Below are 26,140 nucleotides of genomic sequence, written 5' to 3'. Positions count from 1 at the left end.
TATTTTTTTAAGAGATATTTTTTTATCTAAAACATTTTTTAATAAAATAATCTAATTTTAATATTTTAATTTAAAAAATAAATATATTAATAAATTTATATATAAATATATTAACAAACATTTTAAAATAAATAAAATTATTTTAAAAAAATAAATTAATTTTTTAATTGACTATAAAAATATTTTTTATCAACTAATTTTTCTGAAAGTTTTAAGTATCAAAAGAAGTGGAAAATATTTTTTAGTTTTCATAAAATAAATAAAGCCTTATATGATTTTTTTTTCTTATTTTTTCTAAATCTTTTATTTATTTTCTTTTTCTGTATATTAGGAATGGATCTCCCACTCTAAAATTTGAGAATTCAAGAAATTGAACTTCATTTTATCAATTGATAAACTATGCTTATTTTTAATTGTTAAAAATATAATAAAATGTCTAGTGAAAACAAATATTACAATATCATAATTTCAAATATTATATCATTTTACGATATAAATTATATTATTTGAAAAATATTGAAATCGAATTATTATATCTAATTTTATGTAATTTAATAATTAAAAATAAATATAAAATTTAAATATATAGATTATATATTATATTGCGTAAAATTATTTTTAATTAAAATAAAATAGATAACATAAAGCAAAATGGCAGGAAAGTTATAGAATTTTTTTTTTCGTTTGCAGTAAAATAAAAGGAAAAAACAAAAAAAAATTTGAAAAACTTCATGAAAGTTTAGATTGTATGATAAAACAACAGTTATTCAAATTTTAGTTCATAAATATATAAATTAAAATAAATAATTTTTAATTAAACTTTTATAATTTCTTATAGCGATAACAATTTAAATCATAACACGATAAATATAAATAATTATAGATTTATTAAAGAGCAAAATGATAAAATGTCAGTTGATAGTTTGAATTATTGTCTAAAAAAATTAATGAGAAATTTTATTGAAAATAAAATAAAATTAAAGATCAATTTATATGTTAATTATAATATAAAAAAATAGATAAAATTTTAGGATAAATAATTAAAAATAGAAAAATAAATAAAAATTATAGGCGGATGAAGTGTAAATTACTATGTATTTATATATTAATCTTTTTATTTATTAAATTTCAATACTTTTCATGTGAAAATAATAAAATAAAAATTAAATAAAAAGTATGTTATTTTCTTTTTCTCTTACTAAATAAAAAAAAAAGAAGGAAAGTTAGATGAGAAAAAAAAAGGAGACATAAATTTGTACGCATATTATGTCAAGTTTTCTAATTTAATCTTTATTTATTATTAAATATAATTTATTAAAATTTAATAAATATAAGAGGTAAAGTAAAAAGTGTGAATACATTTAAGAATTCATTTATAAAAATATAGTGATAAATTATATTAACTAAAAGAATTATTTTATTAATAAACATGATCTTATAATTAAAGTTAGAAATATAAGAACTTAATTATATATTTCACTAAAACTTAACCATTAAAATATATTTTATATTAATTAAAATTATTTTTAATTAAATTTGAAATACCACATTAATATTTATAATAATATTAAAAAAATAATTGATTTATAATATAAAATCACGTAATAATTTTTATTATAAATTAATTTACAGAATTGTATTTAAAAGTTATTAAATCACGCGCTTACAGATTTAACTTGATCGTAAGTGCAGAGTATTCAGATTTTACTCTTTCGATTTTCAATTTTTATTTAAAAAAAGAAAAATCATCACGTGGCAATATATTTTTTTTATAATATATTTTTTTAAATAAGAAAAAAAAGGCGCTGAGATAACTTGGATCAGTAGCAACCAAAAAGCGTGAAAAATGCTTTTTAAATAAAGAAAATGAAAAATAGAAGGGAAAAATGTAATAAACTAATGAATACAGATGATATTGTTAATATGGAAACTTGAAGAACCATTTTGTAATTTACTTCTCCGGTGGTTTGCGACTTGGGAGTTAGTGGCCGATTGCATTTGTAGGCTTACGTTCTTGACTTGACGACTTTTGTCAGTTTAGTCAAAATTACTAATTTTTCAAATATATTTCGTCAGACAGTGGCGGACCAATTATGAGAATGCCCCGTTTTACTATATGTATATACATGATTCAAAGCACATAATCGCTCTACTGCTGTGGAGAGGTGTTTTTCTCTCGCTTGTGAGAGAGTTTATGAGGTAGAAGGCCTCTTATGTGTCGGTGTAGCGCAGTTGCTCATTCCCTTTCTGAGTGGAAGTGGTCCTTCTCCCTCCCTTATTCGAGAGTTTTATTTTGGTTTATCAATTCATGTGGCTATTATTTGTTTATTTTTTAAATTTGATTCAAGATCTAAATGATTTAAAAGTTGCGATTTCGCTTTGAACGTTTTTTCTTTTTCAGTGAGGTCATTTTAAAGTGATTATTTTCTATTCTTTGACTCTTTTTTAGAATTCAAAATTTTTTTATTTTTTAGAGATGGTGGACTTAAATGAATCGATGAAGGTAACTTATTTTTTATATGCATCTGACATTGTTGTTCCAGATAATTCATTGCATATTTCTATTCTTTACCTCTTTTAACTTCCATGATTTTATATTTTCTGTTGTGTTTTAGAATTTTTCTCTAATTTCTACATTCTTTGTTTTTGTTGAGTTTCTTATTCTTTACTCTTGCCGGCGGTAGTGCCATTCAGATTGGAAATGGCATTGCTTGCTTTTTATCATGTTGGATATTGAGTTTTTTTGGAGTTTTCAAATCTAGAATTCTATAATTTATTTTTTTTATATATATTTTTTTGAGTCCTTTAATTTTTGATATGTTTTTTGTTGAAATTTTCTGTATTTAGACCTTGTGCCTTTTCTCAATGAAATTTTATATCTCTTTGACGAAAAAATATATATATACACAATCTAAATTTTATTTTTAGTAGAAATTAAAATCAAGTGCTTATTTGTATAGCTTAAATTCAATTCACTTTTGGTATAGATTTTTAAAAAGAAATATTAATTTAATATTTAAAAACACATATATATTTGTATATATAAAATATTTTCTAGACTCAATTCATTATAAATTAAAATATAAATAAGTAAATTTTTTAAAAGAAATTTGTTTTAAATTTATCGTAAATAGAGTCTAGTTAAGAATTTAACTAGTGTGCTAATTGGACGGTTGTTGCTTAAAATTTTGTTTGCGAGCTGACTTGGTGCAATGGGCCATGAAAGGCACCATCTCCTAAAAGCTCCGCCTCTGGCTTGGTGCAATGGACCATGAAACAAAGTAACTGCTCCTCAACTGGCCGTTTTAATGGTTTTTCTATGGACCTGGATTGCGTTTGTAGGCCAACCACAGATAACGTAATATATATGCTGCCATGGAATTTTTCCTTTCTAAAAAACAAAATCTTTTACCCTTTTTGGTAATTGGCCCAATCTGAATCAGCCAAACTTTAAGAGTTTAGACCCAGTCTTCGCAAAGCAAAACTCAGAGAAGTGAAAAAGATAAAGGACATGTAGATAAAAATAAATAAAGAAAAAGGGAGAAGCTTTGGCGTAGGAGAGAGCTTATCTTTTGATTTTTGTCACTTTGAAAAGAAAACAGAGCAGAATGCAGACCCATAAGTTGTCTTTGGTCCCTTTATTACTTTGGATTGCCACCAGACTAAGAAGAATCTCATGCAGTTTTTAACTAAAGCTTGAATGACCAAAGACCAAAACAGTCCTTAAAAAAAGAGGTATCCAGTGAAAAAAAATTAACGTTAGATGCGAATATTAGCTTTAATTGGTGGATTCACTTTTAGTTTTGGAACTCATGGTGGCTGGCTGGCTGCTGCTTCCTCTCTTTTCATTTAAATATGAAAATTACAAACATGAAACAACAAAAACATACACAAATATGATTGCCTGACAGATAAGGCTTTCGTACATTTCTTTAATTTCCCTATACACATATGCATGTTCTTCATATATACTCACTCTAGCTTTCTCTTTAGTCTAATCTCTCTTTTGAGGGTTTGTGCTTGATAAGAGCTATTTCCTTAGCTTTACACTAACTCCAACATCAACCCTATAGGTTACAGTTTTGTGCAAGTAAAAAAGAGTTGCATGCTGGGATTCTCAAATAAATTTACGAGCATTTACATTCCCATTTCTAAAGAATACATACAAGATGGCAGATTCTTGTCTCTTCTTTTGTGCTTCTGCTCTTCAACCTTTTCAATCCCTTCACTAAACTCGGCCAGGAGGTCGTTTCGAGTTCCCTGCTCTCCTAAAGAAACAAAGAAAAAGCAACATTATTGAACTAATTGAGCATATAGAGTGCTATTTTAAGGATTGAAATTTTAAAAATTGTATTATCGTGAAAAAGAAAAGAAAAACTGAAGTTGTTAATTACATATAAAGCCAGTACTTCCTTTTAAAAAAATAAGGATAAACAGTTTCAGGTACCAAATAAGGCACATAGGCTTATGGGTAAATTATTTAGATTTTCAATTGATTTATTAACGAATTGCAATTCATCGGTAATTTAATATATTTATTAATAAATTTCAAATCTGTTAATAAATTATTTTTCTTCAAATCTGTTAATATATTTATTACCCTTTCTTTAGATTTTTTTTTTTTTTTTTTTACTGTAAAAAAGGCATATCAGTTATTCTGAGTTTTTGTTTTTCCTTGTGTTGCAAGAACATTGCCTTTACGATTTAAAGCTCACCCTTGAAGCAATCGTCCTCATAGAACGTATAAGAGGTGGCTTTCTTTATTTTCCTTTTTTTCTTCCCCTAATAATTACCCCTAACCAAAATTTCAAAACACATGCATGAATACAAAAAGATATAAAACAGCAAGCTTTTGATTACTTACCTGTTATGAATGGGATCAGGACCATTAGGAATTTTTCTCTTGCTGATCATGTAGTTGAGATCCAAATCTGGGTCATAAAGAAGCCTCTCTCTTCCTATATCTGCTTCGTGTTTTAGACTTGCAGCGGCTTGAACGGTTGTTGTGCTTTTGGTTGCTTCAGTTTGCAGTATTGCAACTAACAGAAGGCAGACAAAACCCAACGTTGTAATTGCCCCAAACAAAACCTTAAACAGCACACAGCCCCCACTAATAACTGTGCTTTGCCCTTTATCCATATATTTTCTTTTTTTAATAATAGAGGAAGATGCCTTATAATACTTATGGCTACAACGTACAGAGCTCTATATATAGTTATATACAGAAAAAGAGTAAATCAGACCAGGATTTTCTTAGACGGATATGAAAGAAGGGATGAGAATTTTTTATTTAGTTCATGGATATTAGGGCAGGTTGGTATTCTTTATAGGTTGGAGCGATACTGTTGCACTTGCTCGAACGCAAGAGAAAGAGAGAGAGAGAGAGAGAGAGAGAGAGGGAGGGTAACTAAGCTGGCTTCTAACATGTCAAGTATAGGGAACCCTTCCTTAGCTTTATACTGATAATAAGGTCCCAATACGCTCTTTCTTTTTTGCTTTGATGTGTGTATTCTCATGCAGCGATACCATAACTAAAGAGTAAATCCCTGTAATTGCTTACGTACAATTAGGTGAAAGATAGATAGAGGAGGAGACAATTCGGAACCCTATAGTTTAGGTACCTTGGGTTAAGCCCATTTTTAATGCTATGAATGTTATCTTTGATAGAAAAAAAAATCAGCTAATTAGCACATTTTCAAGAGATTAAATTAATTCATTGAGATTTCATATTGAGAGATATATATACATGGTATTTAGGTCATATAGCAAATATTTACTTTACAATTCCGGCGGGCATGGTCCACGTATATATGCCATATTCACTAGAATCAGTCTTAGTTGGCATTTTGAGGAGTGGGAGCTTATTACAATTTGCGTTGTGTATGCCTGAAGAAATTACGTGTCATATAGGCTAATTAAGATAATTTGCCGTAAAAAGTGATATCAACATGTGGAACTTATATATAAAAAAAATTCTTAACTATCAAATATATTTTTTAAGAAAAAATAAATAAATTAAGAAAAGAAGGAATTAGGATATATTAGAGAATATATTAAATCTGGTAAAAGAATAGAGAATTAGACAGTACACATAATTTATGATAAAGGGAATATGGCACATTTTGTCTTATCCATACCTGTATGATCATGAATCCAACTGTATAAACATAGAAAAGAAAGTTGTATGCTGGTGGAATCCAATGCTACCTGCTTTCTTCTTGTTCAAGGTGCACGCAGAGATCGATCTATCTTCTCTCTTAATTGGTAAAGTGCATTACGTGCTGTTTCCAATCCATGCATTTCCTCACACTCAAGATTGCATGGCCTTTCCTTTACGCTAAAATACTTATTTAAATATGCTATTGTTGTTGTTTCTAGATTTTTCCATGAATATGAAACCTACATAGACAATATGTTTGGTTTATGAGATTCAGAGTCGATAGGATGGCAGCATATGGATATAGTTAAGGGTTTATGGAAGTAAATAAAGCTGGCTTAGTAAATGAGATGGTTAAAGGTTTACAGTAGTAAATAAAATTGGTTTAGTAAATAAGAGTAGTAATAGAATTGAGTAATTCTTTCAAAATTTTAATGAAATTACAGAAAGAGTTAAAGAGATCGGAGAAGATAAAGTGAAATTCCTTTTTTCGAGAATGAAAGATATATGGTTGTAATGTATCCCACAAAATAAATAATAACATGAGTTATTGACTCATTTAATATTGAATCGGTTAAAATCATATTATTCTTGACACAAATTTTATCATGGTTGACATAGCATGTACATTTAAAGTCTCGTATAATCATTTGAGAAAATATTCTGAATATTTTAATGATCATCCTATTCAGACTCTTCTTAAATTTTGAATGTTGGAAGGATGGAAAGACTTGTCCCTCTTAATAATTAATTATCCCTTCTTTAGTTAAATCACTTAAAACTATATATACGGGTCACGATTTAAGGTAAGACATATTTTATGAGTTATCAATATGCAATTGAATGAAGTATATATACTAGGACATCTTAAATCAATTTATATATAAGGTGTGAGATCTTAATTACCACCATAAATATGGCCTTCTTTGATTTGAAGCTTTCTCAGGAAGTTTAGCTGGAATCAAATTCATTATATTCAATCCAATTCCATTATGATTTGTACAGTAGGCAACCATCACAGCACAGTGTAATTAGGATTGGCATTAGATTTTCCATATCTTCAAGGATTTGGTTGAAAAAGCTTCCATTGACCTTAATCTGGCAATAAATATAGCTGTGCTGGGATTGAAAACCCTACTGCGTCATAAGCTTATAAAGATAAACTTAGATCTTTCATGAACCAATCTCTCTTATAATTTTACTCTCCATCCTTCAGCATTTATAATTAGAATCAAATTCAAATTGTTGGGTTCATCTCATCTTAGATACCTTTAATCTGTATAAACTAAGATATTTAAAGTCTGAACAACCAAATATATTAGTCAAATTAATGTTTGGGGCTCTGTATTAGTGAAATTAATGTTTCAAATTTAGAAAAATGATTATAATACAGAGTAGAAAAGGGCAGAGGCCAAAGTATATAATCCTCATGAATAATTTATATCCTATGGCTATTCATCCTCTTAAGAGCCAATAAGAGGTTGACATGATACACTGCTAAAAAAGAATAACATGTTGCAGGCTCACAAATCTTAGTTAATGACATTGATTCTACACTAACAATTAATTAATTTACTCAAGATGATGCTGCTTCTTCTTTTTATTCCATAGTTTTACATAACATCAAACTGAAGATTCCTCCTCCATACAAAATCTAATTAATGGGGTTGCTTAGCAGTTAACTAGCAGCTGTGTAGCGGGGCTCTCTTTGCACCCAAAGTAGAAAATCACCTAAAGTTTAGGTTAAAAGAGGGTTACATATTACAAGGTAATAGTTAATTTCATTTAATTATAATTAATTTTGAATTAAAAATCATATTAAAATAATATATATGTTTAATGAGTGTATAATGCAATATTTAAAATAATATTATATCAAATTAAATGAGTTAAATTTTAATCTCTCAATTTTTTTTATTTTTTATTTTGGTATATAAAATATAAAAACGGTTAATGAACTAATAGTTAATTTCATTTTAAATACTGAACTAAATATAAAAAAAAAAAAATTTTAACTAACCTTTTATAAATATATAATGTTATTTCCCCATATACAATGGAAAATACGAAGTTTTGATTTAAAATTGAATCTTGGGTTGGTGAAACTTCTATTTAAACTTTTGTACAAATTTTACTCAAAATTAAATCAAGGCATTTGCATTAATTAAAGATACCAGAGGTGTTGCTTGCTTTCATCGCCAACATCAGTCAAAACCCGTCTCGTTACTTTCAGAAGAAAGTTCCGTAACCGAATCAAGATTCTAGATAATCATTATAATAAAAAGAAGCATTCTATCTTATTTATTCATGAAAAGGTCTTCCATAAACATGCAATAATTGAAAGCATAATCAAAATTCAAAACCAAAATTCTCAACTTATACCAATTAGCTATACATCCATGACAACCTAAGTATTGCTAGAATTCCTTTCCTGGAACATATTAAATGATGGAAAGTGTATCAAAAAACTAACCTAATGCACATCTAAATTTACAACTTTTTCTAAAGATGTGGGAGTAAAACAAAAAAATTACTTTGTACAATAATATTTGTCCAATTTAATTCTTCTTGAGTGTCCTAGGTGAACGCACGCTGGCTCTCCGTGCAACATCCCACGCCTTCTGAGGTGCATATATACCTAGCTGCGCAGCAAAAAATGACTCGTACCCAGGTGAATCAAAAGCAAAGCCAGTGTGTTTAGATAGCTCTCGCGGGAGTTGAGCCATGGCGTAACTCCTTTCCTCTTGTGGTGTAAGCTTGTTCTCTATCTCCAGCAACCCTGCCCTACTATTGTCATCAGGTTCATGCCTGTGAATTTCCTGAACAATTTGATAGTTGTAGGGGAAGAACCATCTTTGAACCCTGCATCCAGACCATACCGTTGACTTTAAGTCCATCATACAAGTTAAGCATCAGAAATGTTTTCAGAGGTGCTCGAAAATTACAAGCATATATCATCTAACTATAAATGGTTATTTGGCATAAAAGCTGGATAAAAGCATCCCAAAAAAGTTTGTATCTTCAGCAGCTACACATCACAGGCAAGCCAGACTGCAACACAAAATAAAGAGGACACCCAAGATAGGCATGCTAAGAAGTTAATCTTTTGAAATCTAAATTCATTTTACAACAATCTCCACGTATTTCAAAAAACTTTTCGTTGCTGGATTTAAAAATTTAGTGTATATATTTCGAATCTGGTATCTTTTAGACTATGAACCAGATTTAGATTAATGAGATTTAATATACAAAGTAGTTGATAAAACTTTTGTTTCTATGAACCAAAAATCTTTTTTGTATATTAATATCCCATCAATCTCATAACAAACCACAGATCCTGTTGTCAACGATATTTTGTTTTGGTGCTATTTGAGCTAATAGGTCATGCACACAACTAGTTGTTCATAAATGTTTTAAAAGCGGTCCCACTCCACACTTATATAGCTGATATCATTAAGTGTATCATGCAATTAATACACCACCCATAAGAAATATGAATAAGGAATATAAATGATGTGTTATTTTAGCGTGTAATTGGGCTTGAATTTTGTTTGTGGTTCAGTCAAACCTAAGAAAAATGTTTGTGTTTTATTTTTCTCCTTACATAGTAAGGATAAAAAATACTCATAAAAGAGATTTTTGAATTAAAATTTTTAGAATTCTTCTTCGTGCTTTTTGCGTATATTATTTTGAGTGAGTGAGGATTTGCTTTTATCAATTATATTAAAAATCTCGGTTAACTTATCAACTATCCGTTATCATTGATAGCTTGTACTTTTGTTGTATCAATTATCATTTCAACGATTAACTTCTCTCATAATGATATCTATACTACCTAGTATTGTCATCATATTAGCCAATTTCATTCTTTTAATTAATTTAAGAAGAATTTGCAAATTGATAAAACCTGGTGGGCGAATTTTCTATCTCCAAGGAAAACTGCTCTGATCCCCTATCAGAAAAATTCCCAATTCTCCTTTTTCATTGAACAGCCAAAATAGACACGCTAAGAAGTTATTCAAGGTAGCTTTTCTGAACCTTACCCTTGATAAATGAAGTCTCCAAGAAGTGCAACAATCGGAACCAAAAGTAGAGTGATGTAAAAGTAGAATGTACCCATTAACACATATATGACGAAAAGTACATTCTCCTGCAGCGAATGTAAACAAAAGGCAAATTAGCAGGAAGATAATTCAATAGGACTAATCTCCCAAAAAGAAAAAGAAGAGAGGGAGAAAGAGAGACCTACCCGAAAAATTGAATATACAAAAATGAAAATAAACCATGCTAATATGCTTCCTCCAACACTGATATAATGCCACCTTGTAATTGAATTACAGATCATAAGGAGACGCAAGTTTACTGTGATAACAACACAAGTGAAGGCCATTGTGCTGATATCCCAGAGTCCAAATATCCTGCCAGATGAATTTTGACCACCAGCACTTGAAATAGTCACAAAATGATAGAAGATCAGAGACTGGTATACAGAAAAACAAGCCCATGTTCCCACAACTCTCCACTTGAAAAATACATTTCTTATTCCCTCTTTGTACAGTTCAGGGTACTTCTTCGAAAGGGAAGCACTGACATCCTGGCACAAGAAAGTGTCATATTTCATTCACTTTTAAGAAAAGTAGAGCATGCAATAGCAAATGGTATACCAGCTAGATGTCTGAAACAAAATTAGATGAGTATGCTTAATAGCTTTGTAAAATATTATGGTCAAATAGCGTTGGAAGGGATATAGCACCTTGTCAAAAAGCCCAACAATGATCACTGGAAGTGCTGTAAATATGACATTATACAGTGACTGGAACCAATCATCATAGAATCTTTGACCAGAAAAGCCAGTATGAAAGGTGAACCAAAATTGAGTTAGAGTAAATGTAAGATTCTTGTAAAAGAAATATGTGATAACCTGCAATAAAGAACTGCCATGAATGCCATCACCCAAATAAATACCCACAGAAAACGTTCCAAGGTGCCCAAAATTCAAACCTTGCATATTCTAAGATATGACCACCGCCCATGCACAAGCAGTAAATCAGCAAGATAGCGAAACTGAGCAATAGCAAAATCACTAGCCATGACTGCTTGCATCCCTTCCAACCCGCTTATTCCAACACCAATATGAGCGGCTTGAATCATACTAACATCATTAGCCCCATCACCAATGCTAAGTGTTATTTTATGTGCACCTTTCTTGACCAGACTAGTCACCTGCAAATAGACTTAATATTCTCAGTCAAATTTGCAATCTGAAGTAGTTCTGCTATTTCAATGGATGCATTTCTGAATGTACCTCTTGAATTTATAAACAAAACAAAAATAGGCTCAGGAATGGCATTCTGCAACTGAAGAATTTAACAGCATTTTAGAAGTTAAAACATATGGAAATCAGAACTAAACCTTGGACTAATATATAAGCCAGTCACATCCATCGTTATTTTCCATAAGAGCATGGACTTCAACATACTATCTTTCCGTTTAATCAACAAAAATATTAGTACTTGATTCATATCGAAGAACAGAAAACACAGGGAAAATACAGAAGGAATCAAAGTCAAACAATAGCACAATGAAGTGTTGTTCACTATCCCAATAAGCTTAACACGCCTTATGATTTATGATCTTTTGTCTATTTAATGACTGATGAAAAATAAGTAAGGATCATGAACAGAGTGCATAAAATATACAGAACAAGAAAATCAAATACATTATAGAGACTCTACAAAATCTGACACAACTTGAACATTAAAAAAGTATTGGCCCTTGGGAAAAAAAATATCCCTCATTTAACACCTCAACTCAACTTAGCCCAGCCTTAACAGTTGAAGTAAATGAAACCTTTTCCTCCTGCTCAATTTAGGTCTTTACAGCATAAAGAAAGATTTGTTTTACATATTTCTTCCCCTCCAAACAAACGAAGCATGTAGAAAGAATAATGAAAAAAACTTCTCTTCTTGTCTTTACAAATATGATCACGGGATTTTTTTTATATTGTACTTTATGATCCTAGAAATTCAACAAGCATATACAGAAATTACTTTTCCATCTTATGCTATGCTCACGGGTCAAATAAATAAATTCTCCATGACAAAATTACCTGCGCCTTCTGTAAAGGAGAAACCCGGCAGCAAACAACTGAACTACAATTCAAGCTCAAATTCAACAACATTGCACGTAAACTTGGGTCCAAGGCATACATCAGACACTTTCCATCTATAACAAGCGCCAATTTTGGTCCAGATACCATGTTCAAACAGTGGCAGGCTTCCTCAAGGCACCCCGTCAGTTCTTTTTTGACTTCTTCCTTGATAAAACGGGCAATTTCCACTTGGTCGCCCTGGCAATAGAATTGAATTTATTGATAAATATTTTCAGATAACATGTGGTAGATTCTAAATGACATGCAGTTTACCCTGTCTTCAACTTCTCTGATTGCATCAGTTTCTGAACTGATAATGAATTGTTTCATCTCATTGTTAACTAAGTTGCAAGCTGCAGCAAATAATGGTCAGAGAGAAGATTCCAGACAATGATGAAAATAATAACAACAATAACAACAACATAAGTCTCATAAAAGGGACAGCAGGGGGCACGGAACTTCTCGGTTACATTGAATAAAGACTCACCATAAGCTATATTAATTGCTGTTTCAATCTTGTCCCCTGTTAACACCCAAATCTTTATTCCAGCTCTAGAAAGAGTCTCAATGCAACCTGGAACCCCTTCTTGGAGCTTGTCTTCTATAGCAGTGCTACCAATAAAAATAAGTTCCGTTTCTATTAGTTCTGCTACCTGCACAAGTTCAGAATGTTTCTGGATACGATGACTTGCATCCTAATAAAAATTAAAGCACATTTAAATATTCTTAATTATGGGAAAATCATATATTCTGAAAAACATAAATCATTGGGATCCTAGCATTCTGCAATCATTTACATACTTCACACTTGTTAACATATAGAGATGATAGCTCAAACATTTTACAAGGATATCACTATAGAAATGACCAACTGCACTAGAGCCCAGTATCCTAAACTGCGACTTGATTAGCTAGATTCAAACAATAAACATAAAACCAGTAAATATGACATTGAAAAAATTCACATGAAAGAATAAATAAAATTTGCTTATGGTCAAAAAACTAATTTCACGAAATTCAGTGACAGAACGTGAAACCTTTCGCAAATAGCAATGGACATGCTTCTACATAAGCAACAGCTAAAAAATAGAGTTCAACTAAAAGCCTTAATTAAGAATCAATCAACTTTTTACTACATGCATTATTAGGCTGAGAAATATTCCATTAAAACCCAAAAACTGAACTGAACTGAACTGGTTCGGTTTTTAGCTCAATCAGTGCAATTTGGTTTATTGTTTTAATTATTTTTGGTTATACAGTTCGGTTTAATTTTCCTATGAAAAACTGAAGAAAAACTAAACTGATATTTCTTATATACTACATCGTTTCCTAATTCCTTTCATCCTCTTATTACTTGAAAAGTTCCGAATTCATAAGAAAATCTCCCTCTTTTATTCTTCTCATATAAGTTTCCTAACTCCCATCTACAATCTACATGAAGAACTGCAATCCTCTCCATCATCATCACCTCCTCCACCTCTTCTTCTTCTTCTTCGCACACCCATATCAAACAAATGACAGATCTAAATATGCTAGAGGCTTTGTTCCATACCCATAATGGAGACCACCTTCCTTCACGGTCTGGCGAGGAGGGCCAGAAGGCAGCAAGGCAATTGATTGTTGGGCTGTGTCTGCAATGGTTGGCTTGCAATATGGCAAATAGAGTACTTATTCAGTTCTTTGCATGTTATTGCTAAGCGCAGATCTGGACTCGGTTGCAGACTCTAGAGAGTGCTTCCTTCCATGCATCGGCGATTTTAACGAGATTCGGTTACTATAGTAGTTTGGTTCGATTTCAGTTGATGTTTTTATTTAAACCAGTTTTTCTGTTTTTCAATTTTGGTTTGGTTCAGAACCACCGAATGCTCTACCCAATGCATTATTACAGAATTGGAAAAATCAATAAATCACAATAATCAATATGTGAATATACCTCATCCAACTTCTTTTCACGATCTCTAAGAGAAGATTTAGCCTGGATAAACTTCTCATTCCAGCTTTCATACATTTCAGGACTTAAATCTCTATAGGCTAGACATAGGGTTCGTAATCCAGCAGATCCAAATTGTTCCAAGTGTCCTCTGGTTATTTTCTTTAGATCATCATTTCCAGCAGCCAATCTCTCATAAATTACAGTATCAGCACCCTGTAAAAACAAATTTCTGGCCATGTATCACTACCCAGCAATCATCCATGCAAAAAGCCAATTAAAAAATATACCTTGCAGTATAATACAAGTCTGCCATCAGGATATCGACAAACAACAGACTGACGTTTCCGTGTGCTAGCAGCAAATAATACAATTCAAGTTAGTGAAACCATTAACTCATAAATAAAAGTATGATGGAAGACTTCCTACCTGTTGAACTCAAGAACATTCAGAATTTCATAAGCCACATCCTGAATTTTACCCATTTTCTCCACATGAGATTCACGAACATATATCATTGTAGGTGTTCGCCTGAGAAAAAATTTAGTAAATTCAACAGGTGTGCATAGGCTTTCATATGAAAATTTGTATCAGATCAACAACATTTTGTGACTCCATTGAATTTTTTTACCAGATAGCTAACACAGCAACAAAAACTTACAAGCACAATAAATAGTAGGGACCCGTAAAGGTGCTGCATTACAAACCTGTAAAAGAAAAAACCAAAGTTCTTTGCAGCAGTAACCAATGCAGCTTCATCGGGTGATGCAGCCTGATATGTGATTTTCTCTGGAGATTCATCACCTTCAGGAAGTACTGTATGACAAATAGCAAGGCATCTGAAAAATTCCTACACAAAGAAAAGAACATATGTCTTGAAATGGCAAAAAAAGAAAAGAATCTCAGCCTCCCACAGCACCACACCTATCAAAAGAAACAAGAGCAAAAAAAAAAAGGAAATAAATTTTATCATTATCAGGACAATTTTCCAGTCAGATGTTTATCTTGTAAAATGCAGAATAGTCAGTATCCAAAAATAGACAAATTGGTTATACCAAGACTCAAAATGTTCCATCCATAATGAATAAACAATGAAAACATCCAATTACATTGATCATCTAAATAAACAGAATAAAAAAAGTTGGACAAGATAAAGCTGGTGCACTCATGGGTGCACTGTGCTTGGATTAAGGATGCCACATTCCACTCCTGCTGAACAAAGTAACGCACCTTGCATGAGTCTGGATCAGGTTCATTCCTCCAACCTCCTCGCATAAGCCTAGAGTCATCAAAATTAAACCCCTTCTCATGTACTGCACTGCCTGATTTATGCACCTGCAAGAATTTCATTATTACTCAAACCTAAAGCAAAAACTAACAATAAAGTATCTTAAGTTGAGCAATATTTTCCTTAGAATGAAAGCAACCATACTTCTTGAACTGTTATGCCATTCCTCTCTGCTCCACCTCGTTCTATTTCAGTGAGACCATGCCCATAAATCTCTCCTCCAATTGAACATTTAAAGAACTCCATCAGATTTCTTGTTAATGTTCCAGTTTTATCAGAAAATATATATTCAACCTGACAAAAGCAATTGAAAAAATTAACTCGGGAAATAATGAAAAGTAACAGATGAGAAGAGAATTTGTCAATAGCCTTTCAACTGCTTTAGTATAATGGACACATCACTAGATGTGGCAACCGTAAACAAAATACTTTATTCCTATGGCATCAATTTACCTGTCCAAGTTCCTCATTCAAATTGGAAGTCCTAGCCAATGCAGCAGTATTGGTTTCAGCATGATACATATGTAGGTCCTTGTTGATAAATTGGGTGCACTGAATAAATTTGATCATCTGAAAATAAATGTAAAACATCATGTCTGAACTGTTATAACAGCCAAATATGATAACGGCCAAGATATATACCTCGATGGAAACATATAAGGAGATGGGAATTATTGTTGAGTATAAAGTGATAAGCGTAAACAAAGCCAGAGCAGCAACCTAAAAAATAAAGATAATAAAAACCAGTAAATAATAAGGAAAAAAGAAACCATAAAGTTTAACCATAGTCAGAATGTATTACCCCAAAACGGTTTCTAGGGTTAAACTCTGTTGGCACGCCTTCATCAAGGCCTAGGTAGTAGTACTTACTGTTGATAAAAAAACCACTGCAGGGCTCCGAGCACAGAAAGAATCATTACATAGGAGAATACATAAACATAGAAAATAATGATTAAAAAAGTAATAGATAGGTAAAGAAGAAAGGATAAAGATTGGCAGATTGGTCATTATCCCACCTGGCGATAGCTCCAATCAGGCACATAAGGAAAAGAGATCCAAAAAGGGCAAGTATAAGTTTGTCAAGTTTCCTCTCCAATGTACTCCTCTTGGAAGGAACATTCATAGAATTCATCATAACCTGCACGTGAGTCCACAAATTCCATAATGCAACAGCTACTTGACATAGTAAAATAACATTATTTGGAGCATAAGTAAATACCAACAGGTTAAGGATTATATGACTAACTTCTTGTAGAAATATTTACCGTCCAACAGTATTGAAAAAGAATGAATATGGTCATGATTCAATGGAATATTTACAACTTATAAAAACAGACCTTGGTTTCATGGCCTGTGAATATAACAGCCCCAACAATGAACTCTGTATTCCTGAGACTGCATCCCTAAGAAAATATAATGCCACAGTCAACAGTAAAATTCAAAATAAGTTCATAGCAGCAGAGTAACAAGACAGTGAAGTCCGCATAAGTTCATAGCAGCATAATAAAAAGCAGAGATCATAAAAGAGATTTTCCTCTTTTCTTCTTTTTGGATGGAGGACCGCTAAGTTCCTATGAAAAGTATTTAGTTTCTACAGTCTGATTAATTGTTGATGTCCTTTTAGAAGAAAAGATGAAGGCAAATAAATTAATTGCTCACTATTAAAAAAGTGCAAGTCAAAGCATACTCTTAAAAGTAGTTGGTTTGGACTGAGTGGTAACGTTTGCTTTTCGATTATAAGATTTCCAGTGAAGGTGTACAGCGAATTATTTGGTTGCTCACACTGCACTTCGCCTGCACTAACAAGAAGGAGATCATTATAAGGTAATAGAAAAATAATACATGTCAAATGATTTTGCATTAAGGGAAAGACGGCAATCATTAAACTTGACAGAACTTGTGTCCTTTGCTGACAATTATATATTTGTAACCAAATAACCAACTCAAGATGTCTGTTGCACTATAAGTTAATTGCATTACACTGATTTCAGTAAAAGATAAGAATTTCCACAAAAGGATGTTGACTTGTAAAGATGTAACAAATGAGTAAAACATTTAACTCAACTATACTAAACTGCCTGCACTTGAGTAACTGGAATTTCTAAAAAAAAGTAAAAATTATATAAACATGCACCAACGAAGTGGAAGCCCAACACAAAAGGAAAACCTCAGTTGCTGAAAAATAAAAATTGATTAAAATCAATTCACAGATAAAAAAAAAGTGAAACTTTTAAGACATGTAGCAGAGATTACCAGATGGACTGGCAAAATCGCATTACAAAGTGTGACCAGAACAATATATCTTAAAGGATGTGCAAAATAAAATGACCCCGTCTAATAATGTTACCATTTAATATAGAATACTATAAATGACAATCACAAGAACATGGACTGCAAGATTTTTTTATTTTTTAGAAAAGAAAATTAATTACCTTAACCAGGACAAGATTGTTAAGGAACAAAAAGAATTAGAAAATTTCACTCCCTGGAGCATAGCATGTAGAAGTACAAAAAGTGTCCATGAAGTGGAACAATTCAAGAACACGTCTTTTTTGTTCTTCAGCAATAAACCAATGCCTTGAAGAAAAGGAATAAAATCTGTAGAATAAAAAAGGTAAAAAAAGACAATCCTTCCATGACCATTCCTAGCAACTTAATTGTGATACTTCCAATTATTCACTCTCAAAATACCTAAACATGCGTGCACACATATGCACATATATTTGTACGTGTATATATATTTTAAATAGTATCTAAACCTAAGATAACCTTTGAATTCAGCAGCTTTTTCAGGAGTCAAGTAATCCCAAGTCCTTTCAAGAGCCTTTCTGATCTTCAAATTAGTTTCCCCATCCAAATTTGCAGTCTGCCAAACCCCCAAATATATGATTACATGAAACATACAGGACATCAGTAGATCATTCACACTCCCATAGGCAATAATAAAAATATAGAAACCACAGCACAGTTATTGTGACAATGACTTTGTACTGCATAAGCAGAAAAGGAAAACCTCAATGTAGCAGACACCATCTGGATTTGTACTAGCAAGGAAAAGCACATCTGCAGGAAAGAATCCATCCTGCTTAACCTGCAAGCAACCCAAAATTCAGTTTCAGAAAACAAAGGAAAAATATCAAGTGGTATCAGCAGGCAAGATTCAGTTTCCTAATACTATCATTCATATTCTGTTAAGCTTCACAAATGGTAATAGATGGAAAAATGAAAATATCAAGTGGTGCTACTGTAGGCAGGCAACAAAAACATTGCCAACAACAAGTCAAAAAGTATCATTATGTGACTAGCAAGACAGAAGACAGCCAATGCGCCCATAAAAACACTTAAAAGTTCAAGTTCTAGGCCTCTATAATGTTGTTCACAAGCATTGGGATTCAGTATTATAGTCAAACACATTAAATGCATTCCATTGAAAAGGATAAAAGAAATTTCAAGCAGAAGGAGAGATCATGGATTCGAACTCCCAATGGAGATGAGCACTGATGTGGATACAATTTCATCTATTTTTATTTACAAGAAAAATAATAACAAATGTACGCATGCTTACCCTAACAATATCTCCTACTTGCAACTTCTTCCAGGGAACAGTTTCCCACTTTTGGTCTTGCAGGACCTCTATATGACCATTGTTAATCACCATATCATTCTGAAGTCGCTTCTGTATTACACAAGCAAGAGAAATAAAACATAGAAGAACATATATGAGAAATCAGCATTTCTCCACATCCAATTGATAAATTTATCACTGGTCCACCACACACCAAGGATATTGATGCAGATTTTTCTTACATGTCCACAAAAAAAAAAAAGAGTCAAACAGCATATAATAAGATGAACATGAATAACAGTACTCACCCAATCCTCGAATGCCTCCTTAATAAGAGAGACTAATAGTACCAGGCTCAGAGGGACGACGTTTGTTACTGGATTGACAGGACTGCAAAATCAGAAACTGTTATGAAGTACAATGCATAGTTCAACACAAAGATGTTGCTGGATATGGAACCCTTTTAATATATGTGAGTGATCATCCCAGAACCAAAAACTGTCTTAAAGTACAAAAGGATATGGAACCCTATAGATATGTGAGTGATCATCTCAGAACAATACAAGTACAAAAGGAGAGCATAGAAGTGAGATTCTACTTGCAGAACCAAGACGAAAGTTAAGATAAATCAGAAAATACTACAAGCAAGCACAGCACAGTAGAGCACACAAATAAAACAGAAAACATTTAGAAAACCTAGAGCATAAGTCTCAAAATGGTAAAGAGGAGATCAAAGCAAAATCATGAAAAAAGAATAAATAGCTTTCAATAACATTAGTAATACTCAAAAAATTTAGCTAAAATGTTAATGCAAACTACAAGGAATCAATATCTTTGCACAGAAAATGTATGCAAAATATTAACAACAACGAGATAATGATGATGATGATGAGGACAATAGGGAAAAAGGAGGATAAGGAGGAAGGACATAAGAGGAAGACTATAAACACGAATAGAAATTTTCCACCAGTTGCATCTTTTTTAGCTATTCCTGATCTTCAACTTACAAGTGATATTAAAAGAAAATAATGACAACATTGTCAGCCTAAACATGGATCAAGTTGCATGAATTGAAGAACACCTCATACTAATTTCAAACACATCCTAACATGTGTAAAATACTCTCACTCTGCCCCTTAAACCTCTGTCTCTATCACTGTCTCAGCCAAATACATCAATCACTTTCCAATTTCCCATCCCTTTATACAGCAGAGACAAACTCCTCAAAAATTAAATCTCAACCAGACGATATTGTTGTTAACAGTGGCTCTGGATTTTGCTCGATTTCTATTTTAAAGAATTTGAGAGCAATATTTTTCTATGTAAAAGGGATGATTCATTTTCTTCCAGGCACTTTCAGATGAGGGGAAAATGTTGCCAAAACTATCTTCAACCATATCATGTAATATATATAACTGGCAACTATAATAATCTAAGACATGTCACTGTAGCAAATATAACACTGATGATTATGAAACAACGAGTTCAGAAAAATTTGCAGTAACGTACCTGATTGGTGTCATTGATAAAATTGATATCAAGAGGAAGTAGCAATTGGCAACCCGCCTGAACTGTTGAAATTCAATATAAACAAAGGATTTTCAGAGGAAAAAATGACAAGCTAAAAAAAGAAGCATAGGAAGGTGTACAGTAGACCAGATTTATAATATACATTTGAGCCTAACCTATTAAATCAAACTACACTAGTTTGGGAGACTATGGCAACTGAATGTATCCAAATATGCAGAAAAGTAGCCCATAGTAGCTAGTCAAGGAAAAGAAAATGAAAATTTTGTTGTCTGCAACGGATGGTTATTGTTTACCTGCAGAAGTTGTTTGATTACATCTACATGACCAATGATTCTGCATTTTCGCATAAACTCAACTTTGGGGTAAAACATGGGAATAAACATGTATAACATTAAGAAAAGATGAAAAAGGAAGAAAATAGCTTCATGGTGTTGTGTTGTTTGAGGAACTTTAAACCATTAATCCTAAGAATCAAAAGAAAAAAAAAACACTGGAGCTATTAAACTTCTTCAGATATGAGAATTCTAACTTAAGAAACAGTTATCCTTTCATGTCTCTTTACTAATTATAATCCAAATTTTTAGCACTCAAAAACCTAAAGGCTCAGCTAAAGCTTGCCAGTCAAGTCAACACATTGCCAACTTTAGCTTATAGCAATTAACTAAGCATCAAATCCACTCAACAATAAAAGAATCTTATTGCTACAATTAACTTACCTGTTCAAACAATCCTTTCGGTACAAAGGTAAAGAAAGTGTACTTTGTTGTCGATATAGAGTTTCCCTGAAACAATTGATACCATACCAATTAAAGCCAAACCAAATTCAGTGGACGCCAAACCAAGAAAAAAGCTGTGTATAATAAAGCATAATTAAAAGTCCATTAACAACATTCAAAATTTAAATACTTCAATAGTGCATGAGCTTTTATTGGCAAAATATTTTCAGTTGCAGTAATCAAAATATTTTATTGGCAAAATATTTTCATTTTCCAGAAAGCAGCCCTCAGAGTTATTGGCATTGTAGTTTAAGCTTCAGCATGCTTTAAGTTCTTTTTGACATTGCTTGCATGTCATGAAAACATAATACCTTTTGACAAGAATGTGTATCCTAACCTTAACGTATATTATGACTAATATTTTTATGCAAGCCAGACTAGCTCCTGCAACTACGGCTGAGCAGAATTCAGTTATTAACCACGAAGAAAAAAGAACCAAATCAACCTTTTTTTTTCAGTTTAATTAGCTTTAAAAAAAATCAATTTTTGGTTCATAAAAAAATTTTAGGAAAAAAGAACAATAACAACAACAAAATAAAGATTAAAGAAATATTGCCATTTTGTCGTTTTATAAATAAGAAACCTCTAATCATTTCTCTTATAGGCACAGTCTCACTTTCACTCTCGTCACCTCACACCCTCACCTCTCTCTCTCTGTGTCTCCCTTCCGCCTCCAATCTTCCTCTTCCTCAGCTCCCCTTGCCAGTTAACACCACCACCATTTCTCTATTTCTAATTTCACCACCCTCACCTCACTGTGATTGCTATGTCAATGACTCGCTCACCATCTCAAGCACCCTCTCTGACCCATCTATCATCTCCATTTCACTGTGACCCATTGTCATCTCTGTTTCATTTTATGAGTTGCTTGTGGCATTTTCTGTCAAAGAATCTGTTGCATTTTGTTTAGTTCTACTTGGTCGTTTGCATTTTGTGCATTCTGTTGAGAAATTATTGGGTTTTTTTGCTTAAATTTGATCTTTTTTTCACAGTTTTGCATTCGGAAATCCCCAACAAATCAGACCTAAAATTAACCCAAACCAAAAAAAGGTTTAATTTAGACTTTAACTTCTGTTCAATTAAGTTTCCTTTTTCTTCAGTTTGATCATTCAGTTATTTCAGTTCACAACCAAACCAACTGAATGCACAGTGATCTAACTGCAGCATGGTTCATGTGAACTCACATGTCATAGCAGGTTGTCCACTCGTGCTGGATAGTAACATTTTCTAGTCAAAATAATTAGCAAGAATCTTATCATATTAGAACCAGAATTCTTTGTCCCATTAATAGCATTTTAAGAAGAAACAGTTATAGGTAATCCAAACCTAATACTAATATAAATTTTGGGTTCTTTTAGTAGCCATAAAATCAAAAAGCACAATACTTGTCTAAAACAAAGCATTACAACATTAGACAATTTCTGGAACACGGCCAGACGTGCAGAAGTAAGGTATATTAAGAGAGTGGGAAGCAAGGAACATTTCCAGGGCATAAGGATATCTATAGAAGAAATCATGTAAAATACAACTTGCATTTAATGCTCTAATCTGAAAGATAAAGATAGACCAAAGTCTGATCAAGCTAAGCCTAGCTTTAAATTTTTTGGAAGATATTAAGCTTTTTTATTTTTAGAATTAAAATCCATATCCTAAAATTTTTACAGAACAATAAAATAAAAAGTAGACATTCTACTGATTTAAAAAAAAAAATAAAGAAAGAAAAGAGAGAGGGAGAACAAGCTGAGTATCAACAAGCAAGACATTGGTCTGACTTCCTTCTTTTTCTCAAGCAGATCAACTTTCAAATACTGGGATTAAGATAATCAAACCTCTCCACTAAGGCTATTATCAAGAGACAGACCTAGAGCCTGTTCAAGGCTGGTTCCAGTTTAAGGTTTGGGAGGGCCAAAACTGGCCCTCCAGGTTCCCCCAGTTTTTGTATCAAATCCAACAGTTGAATTTATTTATTTATTTATTTATTTTTTCAAGGGGGAAAAAACACTGGTATGGACTGGAAACAATCCAGCCTTTTCCAATCAGAAATAGTAGACACAAAGGTTTTTATTCTTTGTCATGTTATGATGAATTTGTCATGTTATGATGAATAACAAAAATGTGCTTCTGTAATCATTGGAACAATTTATACACTGTTCAATTATATGTATATTACTTACACCCTTTACATTATTTAGAAATTAATTTGAGCAAAAAATTACAGATTTGAACTAGTAAAAAAAAACAGAATCACTTGAATTTGCACAATCACATAAAAAAAAAAACTAATCTCCATGATAAGGCACTTTCACTCAGCTCAATTCTTAAATGTGTCCCACCCCTTAGATACCACATATGTATTGCAGTGCATATAAACATCTATATATTGATCCTTCAACCCAATCCCTAGATGTTTTAACAGAAAGAACCTGATTGTCCATCTGCATATGTAGATCTTCACATCTTTGATTATTAACTCTTGTACTAGTGTACTCATACAGCAATATCAAATAGATAAAGGAATAATGAGTTACCAAAAGGGAAGGGGAGGAAAACTTAGACCTATAGGTTATCTCGTGCATTACGGGTCACATATTTGGTTACTTTATTTCAGGGAGCACAAGAAACCATAATATTTTCCAAGTACAATTTTTTTTTTAAAAAAAAGCATCGTTTTAAGTACCTAATAGCAGCTGAGGAAAGTAAAGCAATTAACTTTATTTAAGCACTCTCCTTTCTCCCAAAGAATAAGTTGACCATAACTCAAGCTATTTTCGAAAATTACAAAAATATAATTTAAAAAAAAAAAGAAAAGAAAAGAAAAGAAAATTTCAACTGTTAGCCCCTTAAGTTGATTGCATTCTGCTAACCGAGCGTTTAATAATAGAAGAAGCCTAAGAAATAAACATTAATCTGTAATTCACACAAAATTTGTATCCGAAATCATGAATTTTTTTTCAAATATATATATAATTACACACTGAGAGAAGTTCCCGTTTTATTGGACCAGAAACAACCAAAAACTTCGCGTTTCTAAGCACCCAACACAAAAATAAAATGGACATAAATAAATATCTAAAATGAAAACAAGCAGCACGCATTAGATATAAAGAGGAACCTTGAATCCGACGGGGAAATTAGCTTCGCGATCATTACAGTAGATGTTGCGATGACCAGGGGCCTGGGGCTGGACCCTGCCGAGTCGAACCGTCCGAGACGTGGTAGAACGGCCGGTCAAGCTCTTATCTCGGGTCAATATTGATCTTGATGACCTAACCGTCTCCCATCCACCACTCATCTTTATCTTCTTGAAAGAATGAAAAGGCAAGGATCTATCTCAACCCGATGACATTCGAATCTTCGTTCTCTCTGCTGTGGTTTTGTCTTCTGTCTCCGGTTTCCTTCAATGACGATGAAACAAGAAGAGGGGAAAATGTCCCCTGCTTCAATTTTCCTTTTCCTTATTTTCTTGTTTTTCCCTTTTCTTCTTACAATGAAGCAAATATTTTTGCAGTTATGACATTTTTCTTTGTATTAACAGGCTGCTTCTTCGCCTTCGACATAAAATAGCTTGGAATACGTAAATAAATTTGTAGCGACGCGCATCCATTTTGCGCGTGCATTTCGTTTTGGTGGTTATTTAGTGAGGGTCCCACGAGATCACCCCTTGACATTTTTTGACACGCGCATCTTGATGGCGTGAGCCGTGAAGGCTAAAACGTCAGCGCGGATGTTTCCAAAAGCGTGGAATGGGAGTTGACGAACGGCGTCGTTTGGAAGAAGCGGTTATGACTGGACAAAGCTGCGGTTATGGGTTGTTGCGGTTGGAAAACGTGGCTCGAGCAATAGCGTTAATATAAAGCAGCAGCGAGCACGGACACATTGATGCTCTTGTGCGACTGTAATTGCCTATCTGCCTAACCGGCATGAAAGGGGAAGCCAATAATTATTCTTTTAATATATAATTTATTTTTTTACGAATAATATATAATTTAATTTTAAAATTATTAGTCAATTTTTATATGATATTATTAAACTGAAAAAACGTATTTAAGTTAATGGCAAAATTGAACATTTTCCATCCACTAATTAAATGTAGCGATTAATAACCACTTAAGCTTGCTATTTTTTAACTTGTAATTCTACACTATTATAATAATAAAATAATAGTTTAAACCTAAAAATTAGCCCCTATTCAAATAAATTGAATTATGCTATTTAATTCACATTTTCAAAGATAAATCGTATTTTTAAAAATAGTCTAACTATTACAATTTAATTACTTCAATGTAAAAATAAAATAAAATAATATGTCTTACTATGGGGCTTTTTGCCAATTTAGGTGTAGAAGATTTTTTATTTGTGAATTTGAAATTAAAAAAAAATTATTTGTGAATTTAAGATTGAATTGCCGGGTGACAGCAGAAAAAAATGTCTTGCGCTATTTGATAAGCGCCAGGATCTGGCACCATTATTAATGGCGTCAAGAGTTTTTTTTTTTTATTTTTAAAAATGTCCTGGGCACTTTTTCCATGATTTTTTTATTCTTTTAATTATTAAAATATTATAATTATATTAATTAATTAATATATTATTTTTATATTATATTAATTTAATAATTATATTTATATTATATTTTTTATTATAATAAATTTTTATAATATATTTTATTAATTTTAATATATTTTTATAATAATATTATAATTAAATAATACTAATTATAAATTTATTTAGCTGTTATTAAATATA

General features: G+C 31.9%; 2 protein-coding genes across 4 annotated transcripts; both read right to left on the bottom strand.

The window, feature by feature from the left end:
• Positions 1-3,816: 3,816 nt before the first annotated feature.
• On the bottom strand, positions 3,817-5,659 carry LOC110622802 (CLAVATA3/ESR (CLE)-related protein 25). 2 transcript variants are annotated; one of them, XM_021767446.2, is made up of 2 exons: positions 4,865-5,659; positions 3,817-4,260 (listed from the first exon to the last, which is right to left on the bottom strand). In XM_021767446.2, the coding sequence occupies exons 1-2, from the start codon at positions 5,137-5,139 to the stop codon at positions 4,152-4,154; spliced, it is 384 nt and encodes a 127-aa protein (XP_021623138.1). In that variant the 5' UTR covers positions 5,140-5,659; the 3' UTR covers positions 3,817-4,151. The 2 variants fall into 2 exon arrangements, with proteins under 2 accessions (XP_021623138.1, XP_021623149.1); XM_021767457.2 differs by having other exon boundaries at positions 3,817-4,268; positions 4,865-5,640.
• A 2,849-nt stretch (positions 5,660-8,508) lies between these two features.
• LOC110609049 (phospholipid-transporting ATPase 3) lies at positions 8,509-24,997 on the bottom strand. Of its 2 annotated transcripts, none has more exons than XM_043960564.1 (27): positions 24,510-24,997; positions 21,338-21,403; positions 20,601-20,662; positions 19,400-19,481; positions 19,092-19,202; positions 18,540-18,617; positions 18,296-18,392; positions 17,214-17,320; positions 16,864-16,929; positions 16,543-16,664; positions 16,329-16,413; positions 16,169-16,246; positions 15,980-16,096; positions 15,671-15,820; positions 15,469-15,573; positions 14,946-15,088; positions 14,668-14,769; positions 14,529-14,592; positions 14,242-14,454; positions 12,796-13,003; positions 12,582-12,661; positions 12,267-12,506; positions 11,159-11,380; positions 10,911-11,078; positions 10,407-10,751; positions 10,201-10,307; positions 8,509-9,019 (listed from the first exon to the last, which is right to left on the bottom strand). In XM_043960564.1, the coding sequence occupies exons 1-27, from the start codon at positions 24,687-24,689 to the stop codon at positions 8,716-8,718; spliced, it is 3,702 nt and encodes a 1,233-aa protein (XP_043816499.1). In that variant the 5' UTR covers positions 24,690-24,997; the 3' UTR covers positions 8,509-8,715. The 2 variants fall into 2 exon arrangements, with proteins under 2 accessions (XP_043816499.1, XP_021604058.1); XM_021748366.2 differs by having other exon boundaries at positions 12,796-12,961; positions 24,510-24,995.
• Between the last annotated feature and the right edge of the window lie 1,143 nt (positions 24,998-26,140).

This window comes from Manihot esculenta, chromosome 1 (genome assembly GCF_001659605.2).
Source record: "Manihot esculenta cultivar AM560-2 chromosome 1, M.esculenta_v8, whole genome shotgun sequence".
Classification (NCBI taxonomy): domain Eukaryota; kingdom Viridiplantae; phylum Streptophyta; class Magnoliopsida; order Malpighiales; family Euphorbiaceae; genus Manihot; species Manihot esculenta.
This window is presented reverse-complemented; position numbering and strand designations above follow the sequence as displayed.